Below are 25,196 nucleotides of genomic sequence, written 5' to 3' on the forward strand. Positions count from 1 at the left end.
AAAAGACCCCTAAATCAATTCAGACTGCATAGCAAATGCGTTATAAATTAAAACCCCAGAGCAGACTATTAAATCGATTAATACTCCAAAGCAGACTCCTGAATCAGTTCAGACTTCAGAGCAAACACCTAAATAAATTCAGACTCAACAGCAGACCCCTAAATCAATTCAGACTCTAGAGCAGATCCCTAAAATATATTCAGACTCCAGAGCAGACCCCTAAAATATATCCAGACATCAGATCAGGCCCCTAAATATATTCAGACTAGGCCTCTGAATTATTTCAGACTCCAGACCAGGCCCCTAATCAGACATTTCTCCCAAGGGTCTTCTCTTCCTGGCCGTGGTCTGCACACTGGTCTTTATGCAATATAATATCGGGATGTCGTAAGCGATGTAGAACATGATCTGTCAGGCGTCTTCGCTGGTCTGCGACAACTGATCCCCAGTCCTACACCGACACACTGTAACAAGCCCATAGCTGTGAAAATGATTAGATCAGGATAAGTTTCAGCCTCGAGCCTAAAACACGACCCATCTAACAGAGCGGAGACCTCACGAGTCAGTGATTAAGCTTTTTATTTGGCCTTTTCCACAGTCGATCTATGTTTGATCTTTTGTGCGTCTTTGTGTCGACGTTTTTACTGATTTGTCATGAAGCAGAATCTTATATACATCAGGACGGATGTGAACATCGCGAGGTGTAAGGCACGAGAATGTGTCTCTTCTGGAGCAGACGGGGTCAGCTCTGGATTTTGGCCTCTTTCCTCCCCTGTAATATCGGGGGACGCTGCAGTTGGTCGGAGACCACTAGGAGCTGGGGCCGTCCTGGTAATATCGCTGTTTCATCGCCCGATACTTGCGCAGAAAATATAATGCTTCCAGCTCCTTAACAACAAATTCCCCCCGAGTGACGAGCTCCCGGATCTTCTCGGGGTCGGAGACGTCTTTGTTCTTCATGAAGGCTTTCTTTAGACGTTCCTTGAAGAACACCTCGCCTTTCGGGTATTCTCGCCCCAAGTAGAGAAGCTGCAGGGAGGAGAAAAGGATGAATGGTGAACTTGATTTGTCATGGACTATGTTACTATGTGATACAGGAGGGGACCACAAGTTGGAGATATCCCCTGTATTAGGCTGGGTTCACACTACGTTTTTCAACTACGGTTCCCGCATACGTTTTCTATCAAAAACCGTATGGGGAAAAAACGGATGGAACAGTATGGGAAATAGTAAACGTATGCGTTTTTAAACAGTATACTGTTTTTAAAAGTGCATACGGTTCCGTCAGTTTTTATAGAAAAAAAAACCATACGCTTTTGAAAATTTTGTCCATTTTTAATGGGAGGGGTCTTGGGTGGGGACTGTAGGATTCAAATGCGCATGTGCAAAGTAAAAAAGTATACATTTGTCCCGTATGGAACCGTATACATGTGCGTTTCCCATTGACGTCCATGTATGCGGTTGCAGTACGGTTTTTAAACCGGAGACAAAATTGTGGTCAACCACGGTTTTGACTCCGGTTAAAAAACCGTACTGCAACCGCATAAGTTTTTTTTTAAATGGACGTCAATGGGAAACGCACATGCATACGGTTCCATACGGGACAAACGTATACGTTTTTACTTTGCACATGCGCATTTGAATCCTACAGTCCCCACCCAAGACCCCTCCCATTAAAAATGGACAACATTTTCAAAAACTTATGGGTTTTTTTCTATAAAAACTGACGGAACTGTATGCACTTTTAAAAACAGTATACTGTTTAAAAACGCATACGGTTTACTTTTTCCCATACTGTTCCATCCGTTTTTTCCCATACGGTTTTTGATAGAAAACTTATGCGGGAACCGTAGTTGAAAAACGTAGTGTGAACCCAGCCTTAGGCTGGGTTCACACTACGTTTTGTCCCATACGGGAGCGCATACGGCAGGAGGGAGCTAAAAGCTCGCGCTCCCGTATGTAACCGTATGCGCTCCCGTATGTCATTCACTTCAATGAGCCGACCGCAGTGAAACGTTCGGTCCGGTCGGCTCATTTTTGCGCCGTATGCGCTTTTACAACCGGACCTAAAACCGTGGTCAACCACGGTTTTAGGTCCGGTTGTAAAAGCGCATACGGCGCAAAAATGAGCTGACCGGACCGAACGTTTCACTCCGGTCGGCTCATTGAAGTGAATGGCATACGGGAGCGCATACGGTCACATACCGGAGCGCGAGCTTTTAGCTCCCTCCTGCCGTATGCGCTCCCGTATGGGTCAAAACGTAGTGTGAACCCAGCCTTACTTGTAACATCACCCAGCTTTACACTGACCCTGATGGGCACATACACGCACTGACTAATTTATTAGGTACATCAGTTCAATTGTTAGTTAACACAGAAAGCTAATCAGCCAATGATATGGCAGCAACTCAATGTGTTTCGGCATGTGGACCTGGTCAAGACAACTTGAAGCTCAAACTGAGTATCAGAATGGGGAAAAAGATGATGTAAGTGACTGAACGTGGTATGGTTGTTGAGTATATCAATTCAAATTGCTCATCTACTGGGATTTCCATGCACAATCATCTCCAGGGTTTACATAGAATGTTCTGAAAAATAAAAAATATCTGTTGTGTGGAGGAAAATGCCTTGTTGGTGTCAGGGGAGAATAGGCAGACTGGTTCGAGATGACAGAAAGTCAACAGTAACTCAAATAAGCACTGGTAACACCCAAGGTCTGCAGAATACCATGTCTCATCGAACAACATGTCCAACCTGGAAGCAGATGGGCTACAACAGCAGAAGACCACACTGGGGGCCCCTCCTGTCAGCTAAGAACAGGAAACTGAGGCAATTCACCCACGAACCACAAACTGGAGGAACATTGTCTGGTCAGAGAAGTCTCCATTACAGCGGTGACATTTAGCTGGGTCAGAATTTGGTGTGAACAATATGACAGCAGGGATCCCTCTTGCTTTGTATCGGAGGTTCATGCTGGTGGTGGTGTAATGGTGGGGGGTGGGGCATTTTCTTGCCACCTTTGTACCAAATGAGCCTGGTATAAACCCCACAGCCTACCTACCTGAGTATTGTTACTGACCATGTCCATCCCTTTATGACCACAGTGGAGCCATCTGATGATACTTCCAGAAGGATAATGCCCCATGTCACATGACATCTCATACTGGACAATGAGGTCACATGACATCTCATACAGGACAATGAGGTCACATGACATCATCTCATACAGGACAATGAGGTCACATGACAACATCCCATACAGGACAATGAGGTCACATGACAACATCCCATACAGGACAATGAGGTCACATGACATCATCTCATACAGGACAATGAGGTCACATGATGTCATCTCATACAGGACAATGAGGTCACATGATGTCATCTCATACAGGACAATGAGGTCACATGATGTCATCTCATACAGGACAATGAGGTCACATGACATCATCTCATACAGGACAATGAGGTCACATGACATCATCTCGTACAGGACAATGAGGTCACATGACATCATCTCATACAGGACAATGAGGTCACATGACATCATCTCATACAGGACAATGAGGTCACATGATGTCATCTCATACAGGACAATGAGGTCACATGACATCATCTCATACAGGACAATGAGGTCACATGATGTCATCTCATACAGGACAATGAGGTCACATGATGTCATCTCATACAGGACAATGAGGTCACATGACATCATCTCATACAGGACAATGAGGTCACATGACATCATCTCATACTGGACAATGAGGTCACATGACATCTCATACAGGACAATGAGGTCACATGACAACATCTCATACTGGACAATGAGGCACATGATGTCATCTCATACAGGAGAATGAGGTCACATGATGTCATCTCATACAGGACAATGAGGTCACATGATGTCATCTCATACAGGACAATGAGGTCACATGACGTCATCTCATACGGGACAATGAGGTCACATGATGTCATCTCATACAGGACAATGAGGTCACATGATGTCATCTCATACAGGACAATGAGGTCACATGACAACATCTCATACAGGACAATGAGGTCACATGACATCATCTCATACAGGACAATGAGGTCACATGACATCATCTCATACAGGACAATGAGGTCACATGACATCATCTCATACAGGACAATGAGGTTGCTGGACTCCAATGGCCTCCACAGTCACCAGATCTCATCCAATAGATCACCTCCACAGTCACCAGATCTCATCCTATAGATCACCTCCACAGTCACCAGATCTCATCCTATAGATCACATCCAATAGATCACCTCCACAGTCACCAGATCTCATCCTATAGATCACCTCCACAGTCACCAGATCTCATCCTATAGATCACATCCAATAGATCACCTCCACAGTCACCAGATCTCATCCTATAGATCACCTCCACAGTCATCAGATCTCATCCAATAGATCCCCTCCACAGTCACCACATCTAATCCTATAGATCACCTCCACAGTCACCAGATCTCATCCTTCAGATCACCTCCACAGTCACCAGATCTCATCCTATAGATCACATCCAATAGATCACCTCCACAGTCACCACATCTCATCCAATAGATCACCTCCACAGTCACCACATCTCATCCATTAGATCACCTCCACAGTCACCAGATCTCATCCTATAGATCACCTCCACAGTCACCACATGTCATCCAATAGATCACCTCCACAGTCACCAGATCTCATCCAATAGATCACCTCCACAGTCACCAGATCTCATCCAATAGATCACCTCCACAGTCACCACATGTCATCCAATAGATCACCTCCACAGTCACCACATGTCATCCAATAGATCACCTCCACAGTCACCACATGTCATCCAATAGATCACCTCCACAGTCACCAGATCTCATCCAATAGATCCCCTCCACAGTCACCACATCTCATCCAATAGATCACCTCCACAGTCACCACATGTCATCCAATAGATCACCTCCACAGTCACCACATGTCATCCAATAGATCCCCTCCACAGTCACCACATGTCATCCAATAGATCACCTCCACAGTCACCACATGTCATCCAATAGATCACCTCCACAGTCACCACATGTCATCCAATAGATCACCTCCACAGTCACCACATGTCATCCAATAGATCACCTCCACAGTCACCACATGTCATCCAATAGATCACCTCCACAGTCACCACATGTCATCCAATAGATCACCTCCACAGTCACCAGATCTCATCCAATAGATCACCTCCACAGTCACCACATGTCATCCAATAGATCACCTCCACAGTCACCACATGTCATCCAATAGATCACCTCCACAGTCACCACATCTCATCCAATAGATCACCTCCACAGTCACCACATGTCATCCAATAGATCACCTCCACAGTCACCACATGTCATCCAATAGATCACCTCCACAGTCACCACATGTCATCCAATAGATCACCTCCACAGTCACCAGATCTCATCCAATAGATCACCTCCACAGTCACCACATGTCATCCAATAGATCACCTCCACAGTCACCACATGTCATCCAATAGATCACCTCCACAGTCACCACATGTCATCCAATAGATCACCTCCACAGTCACCACATATCATCCAATAGATCACCTCCACAGTCACCACATCTCATCCAATAGATCCCCTCCACAGTCACCAGATCTCATCCAATAGATCACCTCCACAGTCACCAGATCTCATCCAATAGATCCCCTCCACAGTCACCAGATCTCATCCAATAGATCACCTCCACAGTCACCAGATCACATCCTATAGATCACTGCTGGGCCTAGAGGTGCACCTAATAAAGTGGTCAGTGAATATGTATAGAGAGACCTGGGACGGGGGGGGGGGTCTTACGTTCTTATAGAGCTTCACCACCTCTCCTCGCAATGGATTCGCCATCATCTCCGGGCAGCAGGACGGATGGATCTTCAGTCAGCACATCATGGCAGAGCTGTACGAAAAAGAGACATTAGCGTTATGTAATCTCATCCAGTGGTCTCCAAACTGTGCAAAACTACAACTCCCAGCATTCCCTGTCCCCTCTTTTAATGTTTATTTTCCCATATAAATTGGTTTATGTTTTCAAAAGTGTTTGAAAAAACTAAGTGAACAGATCCCATAAAAAGTCATTTATAGGGGTACTCCGCTGCTCATGACGCAATAGCCCCGCCCCCTCATTACATCACACCCCACCCCCTCAATGCAAGTCTATGGGAGGGGGCGTGACGGCCGTCACGCCCCCTCCCATAGACTTGCATTGAGGGGGCGGGGCTATGACATCACGAGCTCCCAGCGCTGGCTCACAAAATGTGCAAATAATTTTGGGCTCCTTATAAATTTGAATAAGTTTACAAAAGTGTTAAAATAAACGACACCAATAAAGTGCGCAATTTTTTTTTTTTACCATATAAAGTGATTGAAGGTTGCAAAAGTGATAGAAAAAAATCAAAACAAAACAAGATTTATGAGTTTTCTACAAGAGAAAAATAAGGGAATTTATTGCGCCATTGTTTTTTGCGTTTCGGACCTGCTGTTCTTTGTGCTGCGGTTCGGGGTGGCGGTTACGGTGATATCAGATTATGGAGATTTTTTTTCTGATTTAAAAATTTATATATAATTTCCTTACAAATATTTCTGGATTCTTTATTTTTTTATTTGCTTTTTTTCTATCTGTGGTTTTTATTGGCGCCATTTTGGGGCCCAGACGGCGTTTTGTTCCCTTCTTATATTTTTCGGGAGGTGACGGTAAGTATAGATATTTTTACCGATAATAATTGTCAGAGATGTAAAATAGTGTTTCCCAACCAGGGTGCCTCCAGCTGTTGCAAAACTACAACTCCCAGTATGCCCGGACAGTAGTTTTGCAACAGCTGGAGGCACCCTGGTTGGGAAACACTAATGTAAACTATAAAGTTTGTCTAAAAGTGACACAAAAACAAAGAAAATGGTTAAATTAGGATTTCAGATTTTCCAGACATTTCTATTAACCCCTCACAGGCCGGAGATGATCAGGAGACCTCCCGACTCTCCCGGTTACCATGGTGACATGTAATGTGACCAATCTACAGCAGATGAGAAACTAACTACAACTCCCAGCATGCCCGGAGGGGTGCGGCGCCCGGTGGAGGGGTATCTGGGAGTTGTAGTCTTTCTCTCGCTCCCCGGCACTGACCTCCAAACCACTTCCGGCAACAACCTGGCGGCTCCTCCTGACGTCACCGGATGCGCCGCTCCCAGCAGGCCCGGCGCGGTTACCACGGCAACGAGGACGCTGCAGCCGGATCAAAACGAAGATCAGGGGCAACATGGTGAGGACGGGAGGGGCAAATACTAATAATACGGGGCAGGTATAGAGGGTTCACTAAGGTATTGGGGTAATACATTATAAGGAGGGGCCGTTATAGAGGGGTCACTGGTGTATTGGGGTAATAATCTGGGGGTATTTATTAGGAGGGGCAGTTATAGAGGGGTCACTGGTGTATTGGGGTAATAATCTGGGGTAATACATTATAAGGAGGGGCCGTTATAGAGGGGTCACTGGTGTATTGGGGTAATAATCTGGGGTATTTATTAGGAGGGGCAGTTATAGAGGGGTCACTGGTGTATTGGGGGTAATAATCTGGGGGTATTTATTAGGAGGGGGCAGTTATAGAGGGTACACTGGTGTATTGGGGTAATAATCTGGGGGTATTTATTAGGAGGGGGCAGTTATAGAGGGGTCACTGGTGTATTGAGGTAATAATCTGGGGGGTATTTATTAGGAGGGGGCAGTTATAGAGGGGTCACTGGTGTATTGGGGTAATAATCTGGGGTTATTTATTAGGAGGGGCAGTTATAGAGGGTACACTGGTGTATTGGGGTAATAATCTGGGGGTATTTATTAGGAGGGGCAGTTATAGAGGGTACACTGGTGTATTGGGGTAATAATCTGGGGGTATTTATTAGGAGGGGCAGTTATAGAGGGGTCACTGGTGTATTGGGGTAATAATCTGGGGTTATTTATTAGGAGGGGGCAGTTATAGAAGGTACACTGGTGTATTGGGGTAATAATATGGGGGTATTTATTAGGAGGGGCAGTTATAGAGGGGTCACTGGTGTATTGGGGTAATAATCTGGGGTTATTTATTAGGAGGGGCAGTTATAGAGGGGTCACTGGTGTATTGGGGTAATAATTTGGGGTTATTTATTAGGAGGGCAGTTATAGAGGGGTCACTGGTGTATTGGGGTAATAATCTGGGGTTATTTATTAGGAGGGGCAGTTATAGAGGGTACACTGGTGTATTGGGGTAATAATCTGGGGGTATTTATTAGGAGGGGGCAGTTATAGAGGGGTCACTGGTGTATTGGGGTAATAATCTGGGGGTATTTATTAGGAGGGGTAGTTATAAAGGGGTCACTGGTGTATTGGGGTAATAATCTGGGGTTATTTATTAGGAGGGGGCAGTTATAGAGGGGTCACTGGTGTATTGGGGTAATAATCTGGGGGTATTTATTAGGAAGGGCAGTTATAGAGGGGTCACTGGTGTATTGGGGTAATAATCTGGGGGTATTTATTAGGAAGGGCAGTTATAGAGGGGTCACTGGTGTATTGGGGTAATAATCGGGGTATTTATTAGGAGGGGGCAGTAATAAAGGGGTCACTGGTGTATTGGGGTAATAATTTGGGGTTATTTATTAGGAGGGGGAGTTATAGAGGGGTCACTGGTGTATTGGGGTAATCATTTGGGGTTATTTATTAGGAGGGGGCAGTTATAGAGGGGTCACTGGTGTATTGGGGTAATAATCTGGGGTATTTATTAGGAGGGGCAGTTATAGAGGGTACAGTGGTGTATTTGGGTAATAATCTGGGGGTATTTATTAGGAGGGGGCAGTTTTAGAGGGTACACTGGTGTATTGGGGTAATAATCTGGGGTTATTTATTAGGAGGGGGCAGTTATAGAGGGGTCACTGGTGTATTGGGGTAATAATCTGGGGGTATTTATTAGGAGGGGGCAGTTATAGAGGGGTCACTGGTGTATTGGGGTAATAATCTGGGGTTATTTGTTAGGAGGGGGCAGTTGTAGAGGGGTCACTGGTGTATTGGGGTAATAATTTGGGGTTATTTATTAGGAAGGGGCAGTTATAGAGGGGTCACTGGTGTATTGGGGTAATAATCTGGGGTATTTATTAGGAGGGGCAGTTATAGAGGGTACAGTGGTGTATTGGGGTAATAATCTGGGGGTATTTATTAGGAGGGGGCAGTTATAGAGGGTACACTGGTGTATTGGGGTAATAATATGGTGTTATTTATTAGGAGGGGGCAGTTAAAAAGGGTCACTGGTGTATTGGGGTAATCTGGGGTTATTTGTTAGGAGGATCAGTTATAGAGGGGTCACTGGTGTATTGGGGTAATAATCTGGGGGTATTTATTAGGAGGGGGCAGTTATAGAGGGGTCACTGGTGTATTGGGGTAATAATCTGGGGTTATTTATTAGGATGGGGCAGTTATAGAGGGGTCACTGGTGTATTGGGGTAATAATATGGGGGTATTTATTAGGAGGGGGCAGTTATAGAGGGGTCACTGGTGTATTGGGGTAATAATCTGGGGTTATTTATTAGGATGGGGCAGTTATAGAGGGGTCACTGGTGTATTGGGGTAATAATCTGGGGTTATTTATTAGGAGGGGGCAGTTATAGAGGGTACACTGGTGTATTGGGGTAATAATCTGGGGTTATTTATTAGGAGGGGGCAGTTATAGAGGGGGTCACTGGTGTATTGGGGTAATAATCTGGGGGTATTTATTAGGAGGGGGCAGTTATAGAGGGGTAACTGGTGTATTGGGGGTAATAATCTGGGGGTATTTATTAGGAGGGGCAGTTATAGAGGGGTCACTGGTGTATTGGGGTAATAATCTGGGGTTATTTATTAGGAGGGGGCAGTTATAGAGGGGTCACTGGTGTATTGGGGTAATAATCTGGGGTTATTTATTAGGATGGGGCAGTTATAGAGGGGTCACTGGTGTATTGGGGTAATAATCTGGGGTTATTTATTAGGAGGGGGCAGTTATAGAGGGGTCACTGGTGTATTGGGGGTAATAATCTGGGGTTATTTATTAGGAGGGGGCAGTTATAGAGGGGTCACTGGTGTATTGGGGGTAATAATCTGGGGTTATTAGGAGGGGGCAGTTATAGAGGGGGGTCACTGGTGTATTGGGGTAATAATCTGGGGGTATTTATTAGGAGGGGGCAGTTATAGAGGGGTCACTGGTGTATTGGGGGTAATAATCTGGGGTTATTAGGAGGGGGCAGTTATAGAGGGGGGTCACTGGTGTATTGGGGTAATAATCTGGGGGTATTTATTAGGAGGGGGCAGTTATAGAGGGGTAACTGGTGTATTGGGGTAATAATCTGGGGGTATTAGGAGGGGCAGTTATAGAGGGGTCACTGGTGTATTGGGGTAATAATCTGGGGTTATTTATTAGGAGGGGGCAGTTATAGAGGGTACACTGGTGTATTGGCGTAATAATCTGGGGTTATTTATTAGGAGGGGGGCAGTTATAGAGGGGTCACTGGTGTATTGGGAGTAATAATCTGGGGTATTTATTAGGAGGGGGCAGTTATAGAGGGGTCACTGGTGTATTGGGGTAATAATTTGGGGTTATTTGTTAGGAGGGGGCAGTTATAGAGGGGTCACTGGTGTATTGGGGTAATAATTTGGGGTTATTTATTAGGAGGGGGCAGTTATAGAGGGGTCACTGGTGTATTGGGGTAATAATCTGGGGTTATTTATTAGGAGGGGGTAGTTATAGAGGGTACACTGGTGTATTGGGGTAATAATCTGGGGTTATTTATTAGGAGGGGGCAGTTATAGAAGGTACACTGGTGTATTGGGGTAATAATCTGGGGGTATTTATTAGGAGGGGCAGTTATAGAGGGGTCACTGGTGTATTGGGGTAATAATCTGGGGTAATACATTATAAGGAGGGGCCGTTATAGAGGGGTCACTGGTGTATTGGGGTAATAATCTGGGGTATTTATTAGGAGGGGCAGTTATAGAGGGGTCACTGGTGTATTGGGGGTAATAATCTGGGGGTATTTATTAGGAGGGGGCAGTTATAGAGGGTACACTGGTGTATTGGGGTAATAATCTGGGGGTATTTATTAGGAGGGGGCAGTTATAGAGGGGTCACTGGTGTATTGAGGTAATAATCTGGGGGGTATTTATTAGGAGGGGGCAGTTATAGAGGGGTCACTGGTGTATTGGGGTAATAATCTGGGGTTATTTATTAGGAGGGGCAGTTATAGAGGGTACACTGGTGTATTGGGGTAATAATCTGGGGGTATTTATTAGGAGGGGCAGTTATAGAGGGTACACTGGTGTATTGGGGTAATAATCTGGGGGTATTTATTAGGAGGGGCAGTTATAGAGGGGTCACTGGTGTATTGGGGTAATAATCTGGGGTTATTTATTAGGAGGGGGCAGTTATAGAAGGTACACTGGTGTATTGGGGTAATAATATGGGGGTATTTATTAGGAGGGGCAGTTATAGAGGGGTCACTGGTGTATTGGGGTAATAATCTGGGGTTATTTATTAGGAGGGGCAGTTATAGAGGGGTCACTGGTGTATTGGGGTAATAATTTGGGGTTATTTATTAGGAGGGCAGTTATAGAGGGGTCACTGGTGTATTGGGGTAATAATCTGGGGTTATTTATTAGGAGGGGCAGTTATAGAGGGTACACTGGTGTATTGGGGTAATAATCTGGGGGTATTTATTAGGAGGGGGCAGTTATAGAGGGGTCACTGGTGTATTGGGGTAATAATCTGGGGGTATTTATTAGGAGGGGTAGTTATAAAGGGGTCACTGGTGTATTGGGGTAATAATCTGGGGTTATTTATTAGGAGGGGGCAGTTATAGAGGGGTCACTGGTGTATTGGGGTAATAATCTGGGGGTATTTATTAGGAAGGGCAGTTATAGAGGGGTCACTGGTGTATTGGGGTAATAATCTGGGGGTATTTATTAGGAAGGGCAGTTATAGAGGGGTCACTGGTGTATTGGGGTAATAATCGGGGTATTTATTAGGAGGGGGCAGTAATAAAGGGGTCACTGGTGTATTGGGGTAATAATTTGGGGTTATTTATTAGGAGGGGGAGTTATAGAGGGGTCACTGGTGTATTGGGGTAATCATTTGGGGTTATTTATTAGGAGGGGGCAGTTATAGAGGGGTCACTGGTGTATTGGGGTAATAATCTGGGGTATTTATTAGGAGGGGCAGTTATAGAGGGTACAGTGGTGTATTTGGGTAATAATCTGGGGGTATTTATTAGGAGGGGGCAGTTTTAGAGGGTACACTGGTGTATTGGGGTAATAATCTGGGGTTATTTATTAGGAGGGGGCAGTTATAGAGGGGTCACTGGTGTATTGGGGTAATAATCTGGGGGTATTTATTAGGAGGGGGCAGTTATAGAGGGGTCACTGGTGTATTGGGGTAATAATCTGGGGTTATTTATTAGGAGGGGGCAGTTGTAGAGGGGTCACTGGTGTATTGGGGTAATAATTTGGGGTTATTTATTAGGAAGGGGCAGTTATAGAGGGGTCACTGGTGTATTGGGGTAATAATCTGGGGTATTTATTAGGAGGGGCAGTTATAGAGGGTACAGTGGTGTATTGGGGTAATAATCTGGGGGTATTTATTAGGAGGGGGGCAGTTATAGAGGGTACACTGGTGTATTGGGGTAATAATATGGTGTTATTTATTAGGAGGGGGCAGTTAAAAAGGGTCACTGGTGTATTGGGGTAATCTGGGGTTATTTGTTAGGAGGATCAGTTATAGAGGGGTCACTGGTGTATTGGGGTAATAATCTGGGGGTATTTATTAGGAGGGGGCAGTTATAGAGGGGTCACTGGTGTATTGGGGTAATAATCTGGGGTTATTTATTAGGATGGGGCAGTTATAGAGGGGTCACTGGTGTATTGGGGTAATAATATGGGGGTATTTATTAGGAGGGGGCAGTTATAGAGGGGTCACTGGTGTATTGGGGTAATAATCTGGGGTTATTTATTAGGATGGGGCAGTTATAGAGGGGTCACTGGTGTATTGGGGTAATAATCTGGGGTTATTTATTAGGAGGGGGCAGTTATAGAGGGTACACTGGTGTATTGGGGTAATAATCTGGGGTTATTTATTAGGAGGGGGCAGTTATAGAGGGGGTCACTGGTGTATTGGGGTAATAATCTGGGGGTATTTATTAGGAGGGGGCAGTTATAGAGGGGTAACTGGTGTATTGGGGGTAATAATCTGGGGGTATTTATTAGGAGGGGCAGTTATAGAGGGGTCACTGGTGTATTGGGGTAATAATCTGGGGTTATTTATTAGGAGGGGGCAGTTATAGAGGGGTCACTGGTGTATTGGGGTAATAATCTGGGGTTATTTATTAGGATGGGGCAGTTATAGAGGGGTCACTGGTGTATTGGGGTAATAATCTGGGGTTATTTATTAGGAGGGGGCAGTTATAGAGGGGTCACTGGTGTATTGGGGGTAATAATCTGGGGTTATTTATTAGGAGGGGGCAGTTATAGAGGGGTCACTGGTGTATTGGGGGTAATAATCTGGGGTTATTAGGAGGGGGCAGTTATAGAGGGGGGTCACTGGTGTATTGGGGTAATAATCTGGGGGTATTTATTAGGAGGGGGCAGTTATAGAGGGGTCACTGGTGTATTGGGGGTAATAATCTGGGGTTATTAGGAGGGGGCAGTTATAGAGGGGGGTCACTGGTGTATTGGGGTAATAATCTGGGGGTATTTATTAGGAGGGGGCAGTTATAGAGGGGTAACTGGTGTATTGGGGTAATAATCTGGGGGTATTAGGAGGGGCAGTTATAGAGGGGTCACTGGTGTATTGGGGTAATAATCTGGGGTTATTTATTAGGAGGGGGCAGTTATAGAGGGTACACTGGTGTATTGGCGTAATAATCTGGGGTTATTTATTAGGAGGGGGGCAGTTATAGAGGGGTCACTGGTGTATTGGGAGTAATAATCTGGGGTATTTATTAGGAGGGGGCAGTTATAGAGGGGTCACTGGTGTATTGGGGTAATAATTTGGGGTTATTTGTTAGGAGGGGGCAGTTATAGAGGGGTCACTGGTGTATTGGGGTAATAATTTGGGGTTATTTATTAGGAGGGGGCAGTTATAGAGGGGTCACTGGTGTATTGGGGTAATAATCTGGGGTTATTTATTAGGAGGGGGTAGTTATAGAGGGTACACTGGTGTATTGGGGTAATAATCTGGGGTTATTTATTAGGAGGGGGCAGTTATAGAAGGTACACTGGTGTATTGGGGGTAATAATCTGGGGTTATTTATTAGGAGGGGGCAGTTATAGAGGGGTCACTGGTGTATTGGGGGTAATAATCTGGGGTTATTTATTAGGAGGGGGCAGTTATAGAGGGGTCACTGGTGTATTGGGGTAATAATCTGGGGTTATTTATTAGGAGGGGGCAGTTATAGAGGGGTCACTGGTGTATTGGGGTAATAATCTGGGGTTATTTATTAGGAGGGGGCAGTTATAGAGGGGTCACTGGTGTATTGAGGTAATAATCTGGGGTTATTTATTAGGAGGGGGCAGTTATAGAGGGGTCACTGGTGTATTGAGGTAATAATTTGGGGTTATTTATTAGGAGGGGGCAGTTATAGAGGGGTCACTGGTGTATTGAGGTAATAATCTGGGGTTATTTATTAGGAGGGGGCAGTTATAGAGGGGTCACTGGTGTATTGGGGTAATAATTTGGCGTTATTTATTAGGAGGGGGCAGTTATAGAGGGGTCACTGGTGTATTGGGGTAATAATCTGGGGTTATTTATTAGGAGGGGGCAGTTATAGAGGGGTCACTGGTGTATTGGGGTAATAATCGGGTTATTTGTTAGGAGGGGGCAGTTATAGAGGGGTCACTGGTGTATTGGGGTAATAATCTGGGGTTATTTATTAGGAGGGGCAGTTATAGAGGGTACACTGGTGTATTGGGGTAATAATCTGGGGTTATTTATTAGGAGGGGGCAGTTATAGAGGGTACACTGGTGTATTGGGGTAATAATCTGGGGTTATTTATTAGGAGGGGGCAGTTATAGAGGGGTCACTGGTGTATTGGGAGTAATAATCTGGGGTATTTATTAGGAGGGGGCAGTTATAGAGGGGTCACTGGTGTATTGGGGTAATAATCTGGGGTTATTTGGAGGGGGCAGTTATAGAGGGGTCACTGGTGTATTGGGGTAATAATTTGGGGTTATTTATTAGGAGGGGGCAGTTATAGAGGGGTCACTGGTGTATTGGGGTAATAATCTGGGGTTATTTATTAGGAGGGGGCAGTTATAGAGGGTACACTGGTGTATTGGGGTAATAATCTGGGGTTATTTATTAGGAGGGGGCAGTTATAGAAGGTACACTGGTGTATTGGGGGTAATAATCTGGGGTATTTATTAGGAGGGGCAGTTATAGAGGGGTCACTGGTGTATTGGGGTAATAATCTGGGGTTATTTATTAGGAGGGGGCAGTTATAGAGGGGTCACTGGTGTATTGGGGTAATAATTTGGGGTTATTTATTAGGAGGGGGCAGTTATAGAGGGGTCACTGGTGTATTGGGGTAATAATCTGGGGTTATTTATTAGGAGGGGGCAGTTATAGAGGGTACACTGGTGTATTGGGGTAATAATCTGGGGTTATTTATTAGGAGGGGGCAGTTATAGAAGGTACACTGGTGTATTGGGGTAATAATCTGGGGTTATTTGTTAGGAGGGGGCAGTTATAGAGGGTACACTGGTGTATTGGGGTAATAATCTGGGGTTATTTATTAGGAGGGGGCAGTTATAGAGGGTACACTGGTGTATTGGGGTAATAATCTGGGGTTATTTATTAGGAGGGGGCAGTTATAGAGGGGTCACTGGTGTATTGGGAGTAATAATCTGGGGTATTTATTAGGAGGGGGCAGTTATAGAGGGGTCACTGGTGTATTGGGGTAATAATCTGGGGTTATTTGGAGGGGGCAGTTATAGAGGGGTCACTGGTGTATTGGGGTAATAATTTGGGGTTATTTATTAGGAGGGGCAGTTATAGAGGGTACACTGGTGTATTGGGGTAATAATCTGGGGTTATTTATTAGGAGGGGGCAGTTATAGAGGGGTCACTGGTGTATTGGGGTAATAATCTGGGGTTATTTATTAGGAGGGGGCAGTTATAGAGGGTACACTGGTGTATTGGGGTAATAATCTGGGGTTATTTATTAGGAGGGGGCAGTTATAGAAGGTACACTGGTGTATTGGGGGTAATAATCTGGGGTATTTATTAGGAGGGGCAGTTATAGAGGGGTCACTGGTGTATTGAGGTAATAATCTGGGGTTATTTATTAGGAGGGGGCAGTTATAGAGGGGTCACTGGTGTATTGGGGTAATTGGGGTTATTTATTAGGAGGGGGCAGTTATAGAGGGGTCACTGGTGTATTGGGGTAATAATCTGGGGTTATTTATTAGGAGGGGGCAGTTATAGAGGGTACACTGGTGTATTGGGGTAATAATCTGGGGTTATTTATTAGGAGGGGGCAGTTATAGAAGGTACACTGGTGTATTGGGGTAATAATCTGGGGTTATTTGTTAGGAGGGGGCAGTTATAGAGGGTACACTGGTGTATTGGGGTAATAATCTGGGGTTATTTATTAGGAGGGGGCAGTTATAGAGGGTACACTGGTGTATTGGGGTAATAATCTGGGGTTATTTATTAGGAGGGGGCAGTTATAGAGGGGTCACTGGTGTATTGGGAGTAATAATCTGGGGTATTTATTAGGAGGGGGCAGTTATAGAGGGGTCACTGGTGTATTGGGGTAATAATTTGGGGTTATTTATTAGGAGGGGGCAGTTATAGAGGGGTCACTGGTGTATTGGGGTAATAATTTGGGGTTATTTATTAGGAGGGGGCCGAGATACGGGGAGGTGGGGCCGAGATACGGGGAGGTGGGGCCGAGATACGGGGAGGTGGGGCCGAGATACGGGGAGGTGGGGCCGAGATACGGGGAGGTGGCGCCGAGATACGGGGAGGTGGGGCCGAGATACGGGGAGGTGGGGCCGAGATACGGGGAGGGGGGGCCGAGATACGGGGAGGTGGGGCCGAGATACGGGGAGGTGGGGCCGAGATACGGGGAGGTGGGGCCGAGATACGGGGAGGTGGGGCCGAGATACGGGGAGGTGGAGCCGAGATACGGGGAGGTGGAGCCGAGATACGGGGAGGTGGAGCCGAGATACGGGGAGGTGGAGCCGAGATACGGGGAGGTGGAGCCGAGACACGGGGAGGTGGAGCCGAGACACGGGGAGGTGGAGCCGAGATACGGGGAGGTGGAGCCGAGATACGGGGAGGTGGAGCCGAGATACAGAGAGGTGGAGCCAAGATACAGAGAGGTGGAGCCGAGATACAGAGAGGTCGAGCCGAGATACAGGGAGGTGGAGCTGAGATACAGAGAGGTGGAGCTGAGATACAGGGAGGTGGAGCTGAGATACAGAGAGGTGGAGCTGAGATACAGAGAGGTGGAGCCACGATACAGGGAGGTGGAGCTGAGATACAGGGAGGTGGAGCTGAGATACAGGGAGGTGGAGCTGAGATACAGGGAGGTGGAGCTGAGATACAGGGAGGTGGAGCTGAGATAAAGGGAGGTGGAGCTGAGATACAGAGAGGTGGAGCCGAGATACAGGGAGGTGGAGCCACGATACAGAGAGGTGAAGCTGAGATACAGGGAGGTGGAGACAGCTGACATAGTTCTGTATTATTTCTATGTGTCTTCTCTATATGGGCAGATAAAACCAATGATACCTGATGTTATGACTTTGCCATCACATATCATTGTTTTTATCTTCCTATCAGCCATGTGAGCACCGTATAGAGCAGACAGATTCCATAAACAGTAGGGACAGATAGAGGAGGGTGAGAGTGCGGTGTGTGACCCATTATCTGCCCCGAATGTCCGTACAGGGGAATTTACAGAAGATCAGGTGTCGGGTGGAGCCGTTATCGTTTTCGGTTTCCTTATATTATTATTATCACTTCCCGTTTCCTATTTTAGTCATCGAAAGGGACGTCGGCCGCTTCTCGGAAGAAGGGAAAAGTCAGCAAAGCAGAAAAACTGCGACTGCAGAAGGAGGAAGAGGAGAGGAGGGAGAGAGAGGAAGGTGAGAGGGGCCCAGAGGGGCCCATGTGTCTACTCCTTCCTACCAGTCATGTGATTTAACCCTTAACGTGTCAATAATCACATGACCCCCATCATAGATCAAGCTGCTGATCGCATCTGATCACTTCTCCCTCACTCCTTACTGCCGGATGGTTCATACATTGTAACAAACCCTCAGCTGCAAGAAGCATTAAGTTAGAAGGGATTTTTAGCCTCCGGCTATAAACAAGAATGTTCCAATTCACAGACAGCAAGCAGAGATCTGGAAATTGGTCACCAGCGCTAATATCTTTGTTATATTTTACCTGCGCTGATACATTGTGACAAATTATCAGGACACGAGGGTTATTAATGGTGCTGACAAGTTTCAAGATCTCTACTTGCTGTCAGTGAATGTGAACATTCCAGTACAGACCTAATGATTCTGTATTTATTGTAGACAGTCGTCTTGACTCCAGGTTCCACTGATACAATTGTAACAAACCCTCAGCTATAAGAATGAGGTCTGTACAGGTTTTCAGTACAACCTGAAATGTTCCCATTCGCTGAAAGCAAGTAGAGATCTGTCCTGATAATTTGCTACAGTGTATTAGTGGATGTAAAAAACTTATCAGCACTCACAGAGGATTGTCCAGACTGTATACAATTAGTAACAAACCCTCAGCTATAAGAATCATTAGGTCTGTACAGGTTTTCAGCCTCTCTGTACAAACAAGAATGTTCCCATTCACTGACAGCAAGCAGAGATCTTGAAAATGGCCTTCAGCACTGATCTGTCCTCACCGGCTGTTACAATGTATCAGTCTGGAGTCCATGTCATTCAGTTTAGCTCACAGAGGATTGTCTGCACTGGATATAATTGTAACATTATAGAATCATTAGGTCTGTACAGGTTTTCAGTACAAACTGAAATGTTCCTATTTACTGACAGCAAGCAGAGATCTTGAAAATGGTTAGCAGCACTAATATCCTTCCTTTATTACAGTGTATTAGACACTCAAAGATGATCGTTTAGACTGGACACAATTGTAACAAACCCTCAGCTATGAGAATCATCAGGTCTGTACAGGTTTTCAGCCTCTCGGTACAAACAAGAATGTTCCCATTCACTGACAGCAAGCAGAGATCTTGAAAATGGTCATCAGCGCTGATCTATCCTCATCGGTTGTTACAATGTATCAGTCTGGAGTCCAGGCTGTTAAAGGGGTACTCCACTGTTACGGCCGCCACGCCCCCTCCAATAGACTTGCATTGAGGGGGCGTGGCCTAATGACACAAGGGGGCGTGGCCGACCCCCGCAGCGCGCGCACAGCGTTCGGAACTAAATGTTCCCAATGCTGGCCAGTGGAGTACTAGACTGGATACAAGTGTAACAAACCCTCAGCTATGAGTTTCATTATGTCTGTACAGGTTTTCAGTACAAACTTAGATGTTCCCATTCACTGAAAACAAGCAGAGATCTTGAAAATGGCCACCAGCACTGATCTGTCCTCACCGGCTGTTACAATGTATCAGTCTGGAGTCTGAGATTCTCTACACTGGATACAATTGTAACAACCCTTCACCTGTGAGCTGCATTAGGTTTGCAAAACAGAATGTTTCCATTCACTGACAGCAAGCAGAGAATGGTCAGCAGCACCGATCTGTCCTCATTGGTTTTTACAATATATCAGTCTGGAGTCTGAGATTCTCTACACTGAATACAATTGTAACAACCCTTCACCTGTGAGCTGCAATAGGTTTGCAAAACAGAATGTTTCCATTCACTGACAGCAAGCAGAGAATGGTCAGCAGCACTGATCTGTCCTCATTGGTTGTTACAATGTATCAGGCTGTTTAGTTCAGAGGATTGTCTACACTGGATGCCATTGTAACAACCCTTCACCTGTGAGCTGCATTAGGTTTCCATTCACTGACTGCAAGCTGAGATTTTGAAGGAAAAAAAAAAGGAGTTTATAAGAAAGTTGCAGCTCGTTATATGTTTATTAGACTGGATGACCCCTTAGGTGTAATTTTGTATTTAACTCTTTCCTCCCCGCTTCTTGGTCGTTCTCTAGAAGAAGCTCGCCTCCTCGCTGAGCAGATCGAAGCGGCGCGGCTGGAGAAGGAGCGACTGGAACGGGAAGAGCTGGAACGTCTGGAGGCCAAGGTGAGGCCGGGGGCGGGGTCTGATCCTCTGATGGCTGATAACAGGGAGCAATAGAGCAAGTGTAAGGCCAGCTGCTGCAAAACTACAACTCCCAGCATGCCCTGACAGCCTCCGGCTGTCAGGGCATGCTGGGAGTTGTAGTTTTGCAGCAACATCATTGACGTCTCTGTTCACATCTTATCCCAGCAACTGGAGCATCGCGAGGAGGAGCTGGGGGAGATCCGAGCGCTGGTGGACGAGAAGCTGGAGGCCGCGGCCCGGTGGAGGAAGGATCTGCGGATACGAGCCAAGGTGCGACATATATATATATATATATATATTCACTTCCTGTAACATCTGTCCTGATGGGGGCGCCGCTTCCTCCCGGACATCCTCATCATCTCATGATCAGATCCGCAGCGTGTAATGTTGTGTATTGTCCACCGGAGGGAGACAGAACAGCACAGAAAGTCCCATCAGGCTGCAGTTTGGTTTGTGCTCCCCCTGGGGGCGGTATAGGGGGCGGTATGGAGCGATGAGTTGCCCCACGTCTGCCTGCGCCGTCACCTACCTCTATCCTTGCAGTGGGACCGCTACATGCTGTGTGACGGGAGCCCCGATCCCACAATCCCCCAGGAGATCAACACGTTCATGAGTCTGTGGAGCGAGGAGGCCGACCAGGATTTCCAGTCCGTGCTCAACAAAAGCCGCCTGGTCCTGAGTGTGAGTATACGGTCCCCCCAGGGGGTACGGAATACAGACTGCTGCCCTGGGATGTAACCCCCCCTGGATATGACCCACACAATGCACCAACCCTCCTGGGATGGCAACCTGCCCCTCCAACAAGTATATACCCCCTCACCCTATGGTTGGGTATGGCCGTCTGGAATTTGATTTCCGCCCCCTCCTAGAAACCCCCCTGGTGCCCCAACCCCCACTCCTTGAATATGACACCCCAACCCCCCTGGCACCCAGGCACTCATCCCCCCGTGATATGACACCCTGGGATGTGCCCCCCTGGGATATAGAACCCCTAGGGCCCCGCACACCACCCCACCCCTGGGATGTGACACCCCTACTAAGTATATAAATCCCCCCTGGCACCCAGGCGCCCCTCCTTTTCCCGGGATTTGACTCCCCCAGGATATGGCTGTCGGGTATGTGACCCCCCCCCCCCCACTCCTGCACCCCCAAGTATATGCCCCCCTGGGATGTGATTCCCCCTGAGCATAGAAACCATCCATAATGCCCTGGTGCCCCAACCCCACCCCTAGGATATGACTACCCAAATCACCCCCGCCCCCGATTATATAAACCCTCTCTAGCACCCAGGCACTATTCCCCCCCCCCCTCCCCCTACAATATGACCCCCTGGGATGTGATACCCCTACTGAGTATATAAATCCCCCCCTGGCACCCAGACGCCCCTCCTTTCCCCAGGATAAGTCCCCCTGGGATTTGACTCCCCCAGGATATGGCTGTCTGGTATGTAACCCCCCCCCCCCCTCCTTCCTGCACCCCTAAGTATATACCCCCGATGGATATGATTCCCCCCGAGTATAGAACCCCCCCCTTGCTCCCATGAGCCCCCACCCCTGGGATATAACTACCCCCCGAGTATATAACCCCCCCCCCCCAGGATATGACCCCCTGGGATGTGACACCTTTGTGTAAACTTGTTTCCTGTGTCTTTTCAGCTGATCGAGGAGTTGGAGTTCCTCCTCCATGACACCCCGCCGGAGGAGCTGGGAGAGGCGGAGGCCGCGCAGTACACACAGACCGTCCGCCAGCTCCAGACCCTGCTACAGCGCAAATTCGATGACGCCACCGAGCACCTCCTGAAGGTACGGAACACCCGAGGGGAGTAAATCATCCGGGCAGTGCTGCCCTCTGCTGGTGCTCTTGGGGTAAATACACACCAGATGGGAAGAAAAAATATCTGCTTCATATTCTGCGGATATCAGAAATGATGCAGATTCAGAACAGATCGAATTCTGTGCGGAAAATCTGAAACATTAATCGTCAGGGTAAAAAAAAAACCGCACCTCATGTTATTTCTGTGCTGAAGAATTTGCTGCAGATTTTTCATTATTCCACACAGAAAACCCTGTCACAGCGGAATTTTAATGCGGAATCTGATGGAAATTCTGCTGCATGAAGCCAAACGCAGATCCGCAACACTCACAGATTTACAATTCCCTAATGAGATCAATGGCGAAAATCCAAAATAAATGTGAACTCTGCGCTGCAGATTGATAATATCTTTATTAGCAATCAATCGTCAATCACCTATACAATTAATAATACATTCACCGTATATAGCATGACAGCACCAAATACAGTGAGGGTTCTCTACACTATACATCATACCACATGCTACACTAACATTCCTGCACACATTATATACATGACAGTACAATATACAGCACAGGTTCCCTACGCTATACACTATACCACATGCTACACTAACATTCGTGTACACATTATATACATGACAGTACAATATACAGCACAAGTTCCCTACGCTATACACTATACCACATGCTACACTAACATTCCTGCACACATTATATACATGACCGTACAATATACAGCACAGGTTCCCTGAGCTATACACTATACCACATGCTGCACTAACATTCCTGCACACATTATATACATGACAGTATAATATACAGCACAGATTCCTTGAGCTATACACTATATCACATGCTGCACTAACATTCCTGCACACATTATATACATGACAGTACAATATACAGCACAGGTTCCCTACGCTATACACTATACCATATGCTACACTAACATTCCTGCATACATTATATACATCACAGTATAATATACAGCACAGGTTCCACACGCTATACACTGTATCTCATGCTGCACTAACATTCCTGCACACATTATATACATGACAGTACAATATACAGCACAGGTTCTCTATACTATATATAATACTACAGGCTACACTAACATTCCTGCACACATTATATACATGACAGTATTATATACAGCACAGGTTCCCTGAGCTATACACTATACCACATGCTAAACTAACATTCCTGCACACATTATATACATGACAGTATAATATACAGCACAGATTTCCTACACTATACATCATACCACATTCTGCACTAACATTCCTGTACACATTATATACATGACAGTATAACATACAGCACAGGTTCCCTACGCTATACACTATACCACATGCTACACTAACATTCCTGCACACATTATATACATGACAGTACAATATACAGCACAGGTTCCCTACGCTATACACTATACCACATGCTACACTAACATTCCTGCACACATTATATACATGACAGTACAATATACAGCACAGGTTCCCTGAGCTATACACTATACAACATGCTACACTAACATTCCTGCACACATTATATACATGACAGTATAATATACAGCACAGGTTCCCTAAGCTATAAACTATACCACATGCTACACTAACATTCCTGCACACATTATATACATGACAGTACAATATGCAGCACAGGTTCCCTAAGCTATAAACTATACCACATGCTACACTAACATTCCTGCACACATTATATACATGACAGTAAAATATACAGCACATGCTCCCTAAGCTATACACTGTACCACATGCTACACTAACATTCCTGTACACATTATATACATGACAGTACAATATACAGCACAGGTTCCCTAAGCTATAAACTATACTACATGCTACACTAACATTCCTGCACACATTATATACATGACAGTATAATATACAGCACAGGTTCCCTGCGCTATACACTGTACCACATGCTACACCAACATTCCTGCATACATTATATACATGACAGTATAATATACAACACAGGTTTCCTACACTATACATCATACCACATGCTGCACTAACATTCCTGTACACATTATATACATGACAGTAAAATATACAGCACAGGTTCCCTAAGCTATAGACTATACCACATGCTGCACTAACATTCCTGCACACATTGTATACATGACAGTACAATATACAGCACAGGTTCCCTGAGCTATACACTGTACCACATGCTGCACTAACATTCCTGCACACATTATATACATGACAGTACAATATACAGCACAGGTTCCCTGAGCTATAAACTATACCACATGCTACACTAACATTCCTGCACACATTAGATACATGACAGTACAATATACAGCACAGGTTCCCTACGCTATACACTGTACCACATGCTGCACTTACATTCCTGCGCACATTATATACATGACAGTATAATATACAGCACAGGTTTCCTACACTGTACATCATACCACATGCTACACTAACATTCCTGCACACATTATATACATGACAGTATAATATACAGCACAGATTCCTTGAGCTATACACTATATCACATGCTGCACTAACATTCCTGCACACATTATATACATGACAGTATAATATACAGCACAGGTTCCCTGCGCTATACACTGTACCACATGCTACACCAACATTCCTGCACACATTAGATACATGACAGTACAATATACAGCACAGGTTCCCTACGCTATACACTGTACCACATGCTGCACTTACATTCCTGCGCACATTATATACATGACAGTATAATATACAGCACAGGTTTCCTACACTGTACATCATACCACATTCTACACTAACATTCCTGCACACATTATATACATGACAGTATAATATACAGCACAGATTCCTTGAGCTATACACTATATCACATGCTGCACTAACATTCCTGCACACATTATATACATGACAGTATAATATACAGCACAGGTTCCCTGCGCTATACACTACCACATGCTACACCAACATTCCTGCACACATTAGATACATGACAGTACAATATACAGCACAGGTTCCCTACGCTATAC

The 25,196-nt window shown here is 45.7% G+C and overlaps 2 protein-coding genes across 4 annotated transcripts in view; one reads left to right on the forward strand and one right to left on the reverse strand.

Moving 5' to 3' along the window:
- Positions 1-406: 406 nt before the first annotated feature.
- Positions 407-7,241, reverse strand: ETFRF1 (electron transfer flavoprotein regulatory factor 1). Of its 3 annotated transcripts, none has more exons than XM_056517989.1 (3): positions 7,093-7,136; positions 5,863-5,959; positions 407-1,029 (listed from the first exon to the last, which is right to left on the reverse strand). In XM_056517989.1, the coding sequence occupies exons 2-3, from the start codon at positions 5,908-5,910 to the stop codon at positions 811-813; spliced, it is 267 nt and encodes an 88-aa protein (XP_056373964.1). In that variant the 5' UTR covers positions 5,911-5,959; positions 7,093-7,136; the 3' UTR covers positions 407-810. The 3 variants fall into 3 exon arrangements, with proteins under 3 accessions (XP_056373964.1, XP_056373963.1, XP_056373962.1); XM_056517988.1 differs by having other exon boundaries at positions 411-1,029; positions 7,004-7,142; XM_056517987.1 differs by lacking the exon at positions 7,093-7,136 and adding an exon at positions 7,181-7,241 and having other exon boundaries at positions 418-1,029.
- Positions 7,187-25,196, forward strand: part of DNAI7 (dynein axonemal intermediate chain 7) — a gene marked incomplete at its 3' end in the record, with an annotated part of 36,054 nt that continues 18,044 nt past the window's right edge. The window contains 6 exon segments of the mRNA XM_056569947.1: positions 7,187-7,316; positions 18,083-18,188; positions 20,245-20,336; positions 20,523-20,627; positions 20,901-21,038; positions 22,013-22,159. Coding sequence (XP_056425922.1) covers positions 7,314-7,316; positions 18,083-18,188; positions 20,245-20,336; positions 20,523-20,627; positions 20,901-21,038; positions 22,013-22,159 — 591 coding nt within the window.

This window comes from Hyla sarda, chromosome 4, assembly GCF_029499605.1.
Source record: "Hyla sarda isolate aHylSar1 chromosome 4, aHylSar1.hap1, whole genome shotgun sequence".
In the NCBI taxonomy this organism is placed as follows: domain Eukaryota; kingdom Metazoa; phylum Chordata; class Amphibia; order Anura; family Hylidae; genus Hyla; species Hyla sarda.

Coding starts and splice junctions, on each gene's coding strand:
- ETFRF1 (XM_056517989.1), bottom strand. CDS start 5,910: ATGATGGCGAATCCATTGCGAGGAGAGGTGGTGAAGCTCTATAAGAAC. Junction 1,030..5,862: donor TGGTGAAGCTCTATAAGAAC/GTAAGACCCCCC, acceptor TCCTCCCTGCAG/CTTCTCTACTTGGGGCGAGA.